The 12,138-nt window shown below is 32.5% G+C and overlaps 3 protein-coding genes across 3 annotated transcripts; 1 reads left to right on the top strand and 2 right to left on the bottom strand.

Moving 5' to 3' along the window:
* The first annotated feature begins 509 nt into the window (after positions 1 to 509).
* On the top strand, positions 510 to 5,080 carry LOC106721337 (aminoacylase-1-like). The gene is made up of 9 exons (XM_014516258.2): positions 510 to 730; positions 1,267 to 1,436; positions 1,684 to 1,855; positions 1,978 to 2,127; positions 2,971 to 3,047; positions 3,149 to 3,259; positions 3,740 to 3,835; positions 4,020 to 4,153; positions 4,823 to 5,080. Exons 1-9 carry the CDS (start codon positions 646 to 648, stop codon positions 5,025 to 5,027), a joined length of 1,200 nt encoding a protein of 399 aa, XP_014371744.2. The 5' UTR covers positions 510 to 645; the 3' UTR covers positions 5,028 to 5,080.
* A 273-nt stretch (positions 5,081 to 5,353) lies between these two features.
* On the bottom strand, positions 5,354 to 8,398 carry LOC123721092 (facilitated trehalose transporter Tret1-like). The gene is made up of 6 exons (XM_045678418.1): positions 8,114 to 8,398; positions 7,794 to 7,932; positions 7,235 to 7,361; positions 6,909 to 7,072; positions 6,030 to 6,168; positions 5,354 to 5,616 (listed from the first exon to the last, which is right to left on the bottom strand). The coding sequence occupies exons 1-6, from the start codon at positions 8,326 to 8,328 to the stop codon at positions 5,420 to 5,422; spliced, it is 981 nt and encodes a 326-aa protein (XP_045534374.1). The 5' UTR covers positions 8,329 to 8,398; the 3' UTR covers positions 5,354 to 5,419.
* Positions 8,399 to 8,477: 79 nt separating this feature from the next.
* LOC123721081 (solute carrier family 2, facilitated glucose transporter member 8-like) lies at positions 8,478 to 9,851 on the bottom strand. Its single transcript, XM_045678389.1, has 4 exons — positions 9,524 to 9,851; positions 9,085 to 9,243; positions 8,666 to 8,805; positions 8,478 to 8,519 (listed from the first exon to the last, which is right to left on the bottom strand). Exons 1-4 carry the CDS (start codon positions 9,723 to 9,725, stop codon positions 8,478 to 8,480), a joined length of 543 nt encoding a protein of 180 aa, XP_045534345.1. The 5' UTR covers positions 9,726 to 9,851.
* Between the last annotated feature and the right edge of the window lie 2,287 nt (positions 9,852 to 12,138).

Here is a 12,138-nt window from a genome sequence, read left to right as displayed (position 1 = left end):
ATGAATATAAAATAAATTTAAATTATATTACAGTATAAATATAAGTATAAGAATATAGAAATATAGAAACAAAAAATATAAAAACAAATTTTAATAGTACACCACGTATATTTTCGATAAACTCTTTTTTATTGAGTTAAATACCGTGAAGTTTCAGATTTATAAGCAGATCTGGCAGATGGACTGATTACGGTCACCAATACAATTGATGTCCGTCACGGTAGTTTAGTAATTTAGAATATTAGTCGTTAGTAAGATCCTTATAACAGACAAGAGAATCGTCCTTAAGGTTTCGGGGAATTTTTTTTTTAATTTATAACTCTTAAAGGTTGAAGCACGTTGAAAAAAATTACACCCGCTTAATAAAAAAATATTAAATATGTTTTCATATAACTTTTATAACAAATATTTAATTTACTGCATGCTATTGTCTCTAAAATAAGTATACGAGCGTACCTACGTACCAGCAAGTTTTTTAAATATGTATCTACCACAACTGTGTAAAAAGACTTGTATTTATGTGGTATCATTTAGATAACGTTATCAACGTAAATATTAGCATAAAATGAAACAGTATTATTGTCATTCGTTTATTGCACAGACGGCCATATTGTCATCATTCGAGTCCTCACAGCTGTAACAAAGATGAGCAAATGGGAGAAAGATGAAGTAATTCAAAGGTTCAGAGAATATTTAAGAATACCAACTGTGCATCCAAATGTTAATTACAGTAAGTAAAACATTTTAACATTCAGTTTCTGTTAAAAATAACAACCTAATTAGTTCTCTTGTAATGTATATTATTTTTTGTTAATTATTTTTTATGTAAAACTTCACCAATGGCTGATATTGGCGTACAAAAGTATACATTTGTAATTTAAAACCTAGAATTTTATAGTTTTTGACGTTTAAAATTAAAAATATTACATATTTAACAAAAAACGAAGTTAAATTACATAAACTATTTATTCTAGTAGTAATGTTCAATTGTATTTAAGTATTTATAGTGGACTAGCTGTCGCCCGCGACTCTGTCCGCGCAGAATTAGAAAAAAAAAACTTAACAAGTAGGCTATGTGTGCTTCCAGACTATGTTCTACATCTGTATAAAATTTCATCAAGATCCGTTGAGCCGTTTCAGTGACACCTTCTAACAAACTTTCACATTTATAATATTAGTTAGATTAAGCTGATGAATTCAAATTTCTCAGACAACCAGTTGGTAGTTACGACACAGAATCTTGTAATGTATTATGAAATTAAATAGGTGAATGCATCAAGTTTTTGAAGAGACAGGCAGATCTGTTGGCATTACCTTGTGAAGTGTACGAGTTGGTAGAGAAGAAACCAGTGGCGATCATAACATGGGAGGGAACTCGACCCGAATTACCTTCTATATTATTAAATTCTCACATGGATGTGGTACCGGTTTATGAAGTAAGTAATATTGATGTAGAAACATAATATTATTAAATTACCTCGCCACAGAATTTAGATGATAACTGGTTACTAAAGACTAAAGCAGCTCCATCAAACTTTAAATTAATACTTGATTTATTGGTCTTGATAATTCTGTTTAAAGTTATTGTTGCTTTATTCGATTTCAACTGAAATTCTTCTAAGTGCCTGACATTATAAAATAGCACTTGGTTCAAATTTTATATATCTTTATATTTTATTACAGGAGCATTGGAAATACCCGCCTTTTGAGGCGCACATCACAGAAGACGGTTGGATCTACGCGCGTGGCTCTCAGGACATGAAGAGCAATGGCATGCTGCATCTAGAAGCTGTCAGAAACCTTAAGAAGGCCGGCGTCAGACTCAAAAGAACTGTTCATATCAGTTTCGTACCAGGTAAAACTCTTTTTCCACTGGCTCAACTCTAGCCGGTTTCTACTGGGTCTCCGCCGTTAAAATTACAGCGAATTTTTGTACCTAATTTTTAATTCAACATTTTTCCTTCTTTATGCAAACAGACGAAGAGATTGGTGGTACAGACGGCATGAAAATATTTTGTGAATCCGAGGAATTTAGAAAACTAAATGTCGGTTTCGAAATGGATGAAAGTTATCCTAGCGATGATCCAAAAATATTCCACGCCTTCCATGGAGAACGGACTGCAAGACGTAAGTGCTTTGCATCTTTAAATGCTATTTATTATGTTATCAAGAACATATTTATTTGTAATATTGCCTAATTGGTTAGTAAAAATATTGTCTTCTATAAAGTTGTAACTGCCAATTAAAATGGATACAAAAATATTAAATAACTTACATTAAATTATGATCGCAATATAACAATACTATGTTAATTATATTCTCGGAATCATTCATTTATAATTATTACTTAACCTTCAGATATTTCCACTATTAAAATAATAATAAAAGATGCGATATGTGTCACTAAATCCTAAAAACTTGCGTGACGAAATTGCACTAATAAGCTACGATTCCCTCGACTCTTGTGAAACTAGTTATTGTAGTTTTTACACGTGGAAATCCATTTAATGACTTCTTGTTTATGAAATGCCTAACAAGCAATGATAATATCGCTCTTTAGTAACGTGGTAATTGGCACGTGGAATTATAGTTTCACCATATTCCCAACTTCTTACTCCCAATACTTACGCTTGTGGAACAATATGCACTACTGTGACATAGTGTGGAACGAATTACTTCTTTGTGGTATCAATTCCATACTTAATGTAGATTTCCAGTGTCGAAACACTGGTATAAAAACTTATTGTTTCTTTAAAACAAAGAGATGATAGTTTGTTTTAATACATGTTTCGCCACTGTAGTATTAGGATAGATCTGTATTTTTCTGTATATAATAATTAAACTCAAAAACTACTGGAACTATTTCAAAAAATATTTCTCCGTTAGAGAGCTATAATTGAGTAAAATAGTTTATATTTGCCAATAAAATATGACTAGTTTTTTCTTATTGAAATGTTATTTATTTTTCAGAAGTCAAAATAACATGCAAGGGGATGACTGGCCATGGTGCCATGCTCCAAAAGGACTCTATCACAGCCGGGGAAAAGGTAAAATTTCTATAAGTAATGTGTCAATTGTATGCTGTAGAAATTATCTTCAGTTTAGAAAATATTATGTGTGACAATTGAAAAGTTCGTGTCTATTACAGATTAACTATATCATTAAAAAGTTCATGGAATTTCGTGAAAAGGAAAGACAAAAATTTATAAATGGCGCGCCTTTGGGGGAAGTTACAACAATCAATTTAACAAAATTAGAAGTAAGTGTACTGTTATTTTTTTTATATGAAACTTACAAATTTATATAAAACACATCTTACTTCGTAATCACCCTACACTTAACCATTTAAACCAGTGACAACGTATTTTATTATTACGATCTTGGGTAAGAACTACTTAAGTAAATTGAAGTCAATAATCTCGTCCTAATTTCATAGAAAATGTACATTTTGAGCTTGCATTTCGTAGGAATGGTTATTTACAAGTTTAACGTACTAAAAGTTGTACGCACAATTAATTTACTTGTTGCAAAATTACGTTGCGTTTAATTCAAGTTCAGAGAAAATAAAATACTTTATAAACTAGCTTCAACAAAATTGCTTACTCGAAACACGTTTTAATTTGAGATTCGTTTTTTAAGAGTAAAATGAACTCTTCTGCAAATTGTTCACTAATAATGATAAGTTATTTCTGTTAACTTTAAAGATATCAATTTGATAGTCAAACAATTTGACATACAGGGTGGAGTTCAAATCAATGTACTGCCTGAACAGCTTTCTGTATATTTCGATATCAGGATATCACCCTTTGAGGACCATGATGCCTTTGAGAATATGGTAAGACTTTTTTACAGTGTATTGTAGTATGAAACTAAGCAAGCTGTAGTTTTAATTAGTTTTATTTATATTTATTTAAAGAAATTTAGAATCTTGAATTTCTTTTAAGGGTTCTATTTGGTTTGCTTACATACATAAAAATGTTACTATTCGATGAACTATAATTTCAGTTTTGTTTAAAAAGATTTTAGGCTGGTGCAAAGATGCTGGAGATAACGTTACATTGGAATATTTTATAAAGAATCCAGAAGAAAAAACCACAAAACTTGATAAAGACGCATACTTCTGGAATGCTTTACTAAAAGCAGTACGGGATATGTAAGTGTTACTATCTTACTAATATTATAAATGCGTATGTTTAGATGGATGGATGGATGTTTGTTTGAAGGTATCTCCGGAACGGCTCAACAAATCGTAATGAAATTTGGTATAGGTGTAGAGCATAGCCTGGAAGAACAGATAGGCTAATATTTTTTATTTTATATCCGCGCGAACGGAGTCGCGGGCGACAGTTAGTTCTTTTATAAAGTAACAATTGAGTACACAAGTAAAAGTTGAAAATGAACCACAACAGAGGACCAGCCGTTTGCTAATTTCCTGTCAACTATAGCTTCGTATTATTTGCTCCAAAACCGAAAACTTCATCGCAAGATTACAATAAGTATAATGACAGAACCCTACAGCAGAGGTTACCTTAAATAATGTAAAAGTTAGGTAGAAATTCCAAACGTGCCCGTAGCCCCGTCATCATGCGCAGGAGGAACAGAGGTGGTTTAGTGGGTATGCTCCCGTTTAGGGGAGAGAATCTCACGTAACTCTGAATACATATTTTTGTAATAATAATATCATTAGTTTTTGAAGATTATTTCCACAGATATACAGCAGTTTAGTTTACATTTGGCATTCGAAACGTTTCTTTAACTCTGTATCTGTGAATTGTTAAACGTTCAAAACAATATTGTTCTAGACTTACTAATGCAATTTCAGGGGCTTGGATATCAAGAGTGTGATCTGTCCGGGCACTACAGATGCGCGGTTCATACGGCGCCGGGGAATCCCCGCTATTGGATTCTCTCCGATCCTCAACACGCCATTGCTAATTCATGCTCATAATGAAAGAGTTCACGCAGATGATTTCAAACACGGGATTCTTGTAATGGAGAAGGTTGTAGTTGCCTTAGCCAATGCTTAGCTTAAGTAACACAATATTTAAATAAAAAAATTATCACTTATTGTGAATTGATGAACGATTTTTTGTCATACAAAAATTCTACAATTATTGTAAGACTGTTAAAAATAGACTAAAAAAATGGTAAATGTGAAACAAGTCTAAACATTGCCGCGATTTAAAACCTACCAAACAAAAACATTAAAGAATTTATTTAAATTCCAATAGTAACTTGGATTATTACACAATAAAAGCAAATAATTATCAACAGTAAAAATGTATTTAAACGATAAATTATTTATATCATTAATTTAAAAAATTGTAATTTCTTTATTTTACCTCTCTACAATTATTTTTACAAAAAGTTTATTTGCAACATCATTCCCAAATACGTCACGCTGCTTAGATCATGAATCTTATCTGGCAAAGCTCTTGGATTTGATTCTCATGAGGGATCTGCTCTCAGCGCTGCCGAGCTGACGAGACAACGCCTGCATCGAGCGGATGCGGCGTTGCGACGTCAGCGTCGGACGTCTCTCGTTGTAGAACTCCTCAATTTCTTGCAGCGTCAAATCTTTGGTCTCCGGCAAGTAAAAATAGACGTAAAGGGAACCTGAGATTATCATTAAAAATGAAACAATTGTTAACACAAAATCTGGGTTCTATTGGTAAAAATTTTTTTTGTATGTTTAAAAGTAATTGACACAACACCAGAGTCCATTTTCACCCAACAATAGGAATACTTTTTTTCACCTTAATTTTGTGCTCTGGTCTCGATAATCTATGGGACGCAAATTGAAAAATCAATAATATTGCTGCAATGATAATGAAGCAATGTCGATGCAGAAAACAATCAATTTGGGGCAACTTGCGACTCACAAAGATAAAGACTTATGCCTCACTACCGTTCTCACGACCATGAGAATAGCAGTGAAGCATTAGGTTGTGTATTTTAGAGTATATCGATTAAAATCTTAATGTTAACTTAAAAAAGTGAGAGAAATAATAAAACTAGGTTTTTCTTACCTAATAAAGATAAAATACTAAATGCTAGTATTACATTAGCAAATCCAATAACACTGCGAACAGGTAAATAAATCGCGTTAACAGCAAATGTTGTGCCATTCAATGTTGCTATTCCCAGACCTCCAACTATACCACGAATCTGAGAACAAATAATTACCTATTAAAATTACAGAAGTCTGAAAGTAAATTGTCTAAATCAGGTATTCAACTGATTAACTCCGTTCATAACGTGTTCTTTATTTCGTTTAATTGCAGTATAAGGTATTGTGGTTAGTGCCATTTTTTTATACAGTGGTAGACGCCAGCAATAACAACATCTGTTGCACGAATTGGTCGGCTCGCCCGGTGAAATACCACGACCACTCAGAAGTGAGGCGTGAAGTGGAAACAATTCCGCGTTTCGTCTGATGAGTGTGGTGCCGGATGCCTAACTGTAGTCCTCTTCCCCTTTATAATCTTTTCTTATTTGGAAAGGATGAGATGGGAAGTGGATTTGGCGGAAGAGGGGACGAGTAGGAAGGGGAAATGTCCTTTTTCTGTGCGTCCCCTTCTCCGTTGATTAAACATAGGCAACGCATCTGCATTTGCGGATGTCCGTGGGAAACGGTCGCTCGCTATTTCGGCGAATTCAGGTGACCGTTTGCTCGTTTGCCACCTTTTCATATAAAAAAATATATTTAAAAAAAATCCTTATATATTTCCGGGAAATCCTTTTTCATCCATAAATCTTTATCTCCTCAAGATTTAAAGTAATGAATACATATCCTTAATTTCACCATCTCTTAATCTCGACTTACAATTCTTTAAACATTTTATTATGCATAAGGAATTCACAAAAGAACGATAGTGTCAAGGCATAATAGAGTAAATTGTGCTTACTTGCAAAGGTGACAGTTCAAATATAAGAAGCATTGGCAGAGGATAATAACCAATAGTTGAGAATGCAATATAAGCGAGAAAGAAGATAAAAGGCATTACACTCGGTTGCGTATTGTATATAATAAATATTCCAAATATTAAAAACGCGCCAAACACACCCAAACCTGTAATGTAAAATAATTGTCTACATTCATGATTCTATTATATATACAAATAGACTTTTTTGCTGCTCTTCCTTAAGTAAGTCTAACCATCAGACACGTTGTCGTAAGTAAACGTGACTCTTTGTAATTTTAAAAGCAGTATGAACCAGAAGAAGTACTCACTCGATACTAATGCCAAAAATCTTCGACCCACTTTTAACATTAAAAATGAAGTGCCGACGCCAACGATAAGCCTTGCAAAACCTAGTGTAATATTGCTCACATCGGGGTTAATACTCGACTTGGACTCCTGGATAGAAATAGATATGATAATAACTTTCTGAATAAGATTAGGTTTTTCCTGCATTTCTTTCAAAAAGACGTCCGGAACTGAGATAAATAATTCTAGAAATAGATATAAAAATAACTTTCCGAATAAGATTAGGTTTTTCCTGCATTTCTTTCAAAAAGACGTCCGGAACTGAGATAAATAATTTATAAATCACAGAAGTTTCTCTTTCATAAAGAGAAATATAATATTAACTATCTTCCGCTATTCGCTATTCTTATTTTGCATCCTTGAGGGAAAAACTGTCCCTTCTCAGGCTCTAGACTATATGTGTACCAAATTTCATTTAAATCGATTAGCCGTGAAAGCAAAACAGAAAGACAGACAAACAGACAGTTACTTTCGCATTTACAATATTTGTAAGGATTGTGTTAAATATAATTAAAAAGTTACATCCAACATCTCGATAGTCCACATCAATACAAGATTAACTCCGACTAACTGCGATATTATTATATAAGTAACTATTGTCCAGAATGGTTTGCAGGCTGATTTACTGAACAATAATTGTAACTGCTCCTTCAAACATAATCTGAAACATAAAATGACATTAGATGATTATAAAAAAACTAAATTTATCACAGAGGTTGCACTGAGTCTATACGCATGGGGAAAGTAAGACATCTAGACATTTCCAGGAAACCATAATAGTGGTAGACAAATCGTGTTAGTATCTACAAATAGAAGAAAATCGAAACGACAACGTTATTAACCTACGAAGTCTGTTATCCGCCTTGAATTCCAACAACGTGTCCATTTCTGCTTCAACATCGTAATGGACCGATCTGAATTTCCTCAAAGTCATTTCAGTTTTTTCAGGCGTGTCCGTCATCAGAAGAAAATATGGTGTCTCCGGAAATATGAAACCGAGGAATAACAAAATGATACTATAGATACCGTTCAGAAATGATAAACTTGGCCATTTCATAAATGCACCGAAAATCGCCTGGAAAAAGAGAATAAAGGAATCGTCATAAAGATATACGTTATTTGGAGTAACTACTTGTTAAGTGAATTATCCTAGTTAATTAAGAACGGCTTAACTCACGTATGATTGTCCGGTGATGGCACGCTACGCTACAACTCGCACAGTGCGAGAAGCGACGCGACCGCGAAGTCCTTAAAATAAACACTCGCCCTGAAGATGGACCCCCGACGGGTCCGAAACTAGTCGGTGCCGTCACCGGACAATCATACGTGAGTTAAGCCGTTCTTAATGTATTATTTTCTAACGAATGTTTAAACAATTTAAGTATCCTAGTTACCTGTAAAATAACTCCAAGGGCAATACCGACACTGGGAAAGGAACCATTCACCCCTCTCATATTTGGCAGTGATATTTCAGTGACGTATGCTCGTGGAGGAATCATGCCCATGCCACAGCCTAAGCCAACTATAAGTCTACCTGAAAGGACAACTTTTGTAAATTCTATTGCTATGCTCTTCCTTGCAGTAATGTTTCTAATGAAATGTATTAACTACTAACAAAAGAGATAATACTAAATTCAAAGCTTATGAACATAATCTTCATGGCTTTTGATGTTTCCATTACAACAGAATTACTTAAGTTCACGGTCTTCTCAAATTTAAATCAAATTTGTATTTGAACCATTTTATGTCCAAAATATTTTTAATAAGAATACATTTTTACTTCTTTATTGATTGATTTATTTTCGACAATTACCAATAATTAACTCGACAGGGGTTTTCGCGAACCCAATCAGAATCCATCCGATAATCATGGGTACCTCGCAGAGAATCAGCGCCTTCCTACGTCCGTAAGTATCCATTAGGAAGCCGCTTATCACGTTACCAATCATTGTGGAGAATGGTAACACACTTACTGAAAAGCATAAGCATATTAGGTTAACATTCGCTATTTACAGAACATGCTTGCATGTACATGAACTGCTATTTAACCGTGTGTTTCCACAGCCGTTGTACTCGTATAAAAATATTGACATCTTCCTAATTAAAGGACAATAAGTACATTTTTGCAACGTATTTTAGTTTTAAACATTTCTAAAACCACCAACAGTGTTTGTTTTATCAACAAAAAAATATAAACCTTTAAAAAACATTTGACAACATTGTAATTCAAATGCAGTAAGTAAATAACAAACCTATCAACGTTTCTTCCGTCATCGTTGTTATAATTTTGGGATCGACTTTGGACAGTTGCGGCATCATTACAGACGAAAAGCTGAAAGCTATACCGAAAGTGACCGAAGTTAAGTTAACCATAATCCCGTAAAACAACTGGATGAGTGAGGTCTTTGTCCATAACCCGGGATCAGGGTACAAGACTTCGGGTTCTTCTTGCATGTTCCCATACTTTCACAACAGTGAGGACGAAACAAGAGACAAACCCTTCACAATAAATTATACAACACACAACTCAATATTTACATTATATCGCCAAAAATATAAACCTAAAGCCACATAATTAAAATTAAATTTTCATCACTGACAAACTATGACAAAAACTATTTGACATCTTTTTTATTTCATACTAGAGAAATCATTCAAGAAGAATTTATTATGATTTAGATTTTTTAAATGGTACTTATTGACCTTAAATATTTTTCCTAAAGGCAATGCTAGCGAGGTAACTTTAAGTAAATTTCCTGTTTTGACTTGGAAAATGAACTTACGGTTATCGAGAAATGACTCGAAATCCAAATGACTACTCTCTATATTAAACTACGGATAACAAACTATTATATGGACAACAAGCTAAAAATCTCTTAAATAATTTAACTAGTCCAGGATAAGATACTCATGATAAGAATATAAATCGAATAACAGCTTATTATTTAAAATCAATTACGCTTTTTAGGCAAAAGGTCCCGAAGAAAAGGACATACACACTATTGATAATAGTCGGAAAATATAATTCGAACCATCATAAAAAAATTGGGTGATGTGAAAAAAATTAGGAAACCGACACTGATGTCATGAACGTTTATTTTTTATTTGTTTTAGCCCATATATATATCTCTGGTATGTATGAATGGATATATGAATGGTCTCGTGTATTTGTTGTTGGCGAACTGTGCGGTGAAGACTGGAGCCTGCTTGATGGTAGGCGAGTTACCGCGCGTCTCTTCTTCTATGGCCGACAGTATTTGTAGAAGAGTAGATCGCGATATGTTACTGAATTCTATACCGTCCGTCTGTTTTACTGTACTTTTATCTGTAAAAATTTAGATGGGTTATGTTGGATAGGTTAGTTTAAAAGAACTGTCAAATTTACACATCTAAAACCGGTTCCGATAAGTAGCATGCAATTAACTATGGCTAAGTTAAGCGGTTAAAAAAAGTTCTAAAGAATAACTTACAAAATACAGAAAAAAAAATACTTTTGAACATTTTATGTTCTGACACGAACTCTGAGCTCTCTTACGATAAAGAATAAAGATATAAAAATAAATGAAAAAATCTTAAATACTCATAAATTTTGCAGTTAAAAAATATACCTATTACCTGATTTCATTTTAATAATATCGTTCAAGCGAGCGTCGCACACGCCTTGTACTGCTAACAAACACAACGTGACCTGAATCAATGAATGCATTTTCATAACTAGTCAATGTTTACAAACTTATAGGCAACGTATGAGTACAAATACAAAATCTTCTGATTCATACAAAACTCACGATTTTCAACGTTTTTACAGTTGAACCGGGATAATCGAGAAACCTCTTTAAGTGAGAGTCATTCCTGATGAATGACATCCATATGCAAGAAACTCTGGTAAGAGACAAACTTCTAAAAGCGAGAAGAAATACCGTGGCACCTTGAACTCTACGTTATCCAGGTTCGTCTGTACTTGTTATTAAAAAAAAGTAATTCCGAGTGTCAAAATTTGATCCTGTCAAAATCAAGATTTTAATGTGAACTTTTTTATAATAATGCATAAAATAAAACATTTGATACAATATTTTTAATTCATTTATTCAACATAAATGTCAAATTTTTGATTCAACAAACGCTTTGATCACATTTTATAAATGCTTGTAAGTTATTTGATGTAAAACAAAAACATTATAACATTTCGATAACAATAAGCTGCCGTTTAAAAAATGCAGAATCTTTTTTTTTCTTAAAATAAAAATAACTTAAATAAATAAACTTACAAACTATATCTACAATTGTTAAATGGCACTAATCAATAGATATTGTTAATCACTTTCATTCATACGTATTAACACTTAATGAAGAATTCATTAATTAATTAAACTAGGGAACTCTTGTTTGTGACTACGTAAATTAATTAATCTAATTAAAATTAATTATGCAATTGATTTATTAGATTATTTAATTCTACAGTAAGCGACTGTTTAAATAATATATTATTTTTTTTTCTGCAATTAAATTTACAAGACAGTCAATAGTTATTGGCTACTTCTAAATATATTAATAATAAATGTAATTAATTTTGTTTTTTTTTTGTAAACAGAATATAAAAATTGTTCTCATACAATTGTTTTTTAAAATTCAATTTAATACTATTTTTATTCTTGTGCGTATCGTTTTGTTTTATATAGCACCATTCTAAATTATTTCTATATATATAATCTCAAAAAATATCTTTTTTTTATTACTTATACGTATTATTTAATAATACTTCGATATAAATATAAAATAATCTCTTTTATATGTACTTTTAGACATTATTAAGTTAAAATAATTTCGAGCTAATGGCGCGCTAAAGTTACCCAAACCAAGTGTCAGA

This window comes from Papilio machaon, chromosome 6, assembly GCF_912999745.1.
Source record: "Papilio machaon chromosome 6, ilPapMach1.1, whole genome shotgun sequence".
In the NCBI taxonomy this organism is placed as follows: Eukaryota; Metazoa; Arthropoda; class Insecta; order Lepidoptera; family Papilionidae; genus Papilio; species Papilio machaon.
The sequence above is the reverse complement of the archived record's forward strand: the minus strand, read 5'-3'. Positions and strand labels throughout refer to the sequence as shown.

What these genes read in the sequence shown, in the direction of transcription:
- LOC123721081 (XM_045678389.1), bottom strand. Translation starts at nt 9,725, where the DNA reads ATGCAAGAAGAACCCGAAGTCTTGTACCCTGATCCCGGGTTATGGACA. An exon ending in CCCTGTCGAGTTAATTATTG is followed by an intron (nt 8,806 to 9,084) that starts GTAATTGTCGAA and finishes TTGTCCTTTCAG; the next exon opens with GTAGACTTATAGTTGGCTTA. An exon ending in CCCTTGGAGTTATTTTACAG is followed by an intron (nt 8,520 to 8,665) that starts GTAACTAGGATA and finishes GTTTATTTTAAG; the next exon opens with GACTTCGCGGTCGCGTCGCT.
- LOC106721337 (XM_014516258.2), top strand. Translation starts at nt 646, where the DNA reads ATGAGCAAATGGGAGAAAGATGAAGTAATTCAAAGGTTCAGAGAATAT. An exon ending in CTATCACAGCCGGGGAAAAG is followed by an intron (nt 3,048 to 3,148) that starts GTAAAATTTCTA and finishes TGTCTATTACAG; the next exon opens with ATTAACTATATCATTAAAAA. An exon ending in CTAAAAGCAGTACGGGATAT is followed by an intron (nt 4,154 to 4,822) that starts GTAAGTGTTACT and finishes ATGCAATTTCAG; the next exon opens with GGGCTTGGATATCAAGAGTG.
- LOC123721092 (XM_045678418.1), bottom strand. Translation starts at nt 8,328, where the DNA reads ATGAAATGGCCAAGTTTATCATTTCTGAACGGTATCTATAGTATCATT. An exon ending in ATTTTTGGCATTAGTATCGA is followed by an intron (nt 7,073 to 7,234) that starts GTGAGTACTTCT and finishes TTTACATTACAG; the next exon opens with GTTTGGGTGTGTTTGGCGCG. An exon ending in TAGTATTTTATCTTTATTAG is followed by an intron (nt 5,617 to 6,029) that starts GTAAGAAAAACC and finishes TGATAATCTCAG; the next exon opens with GTTCCCTTTACGTCTATTTT.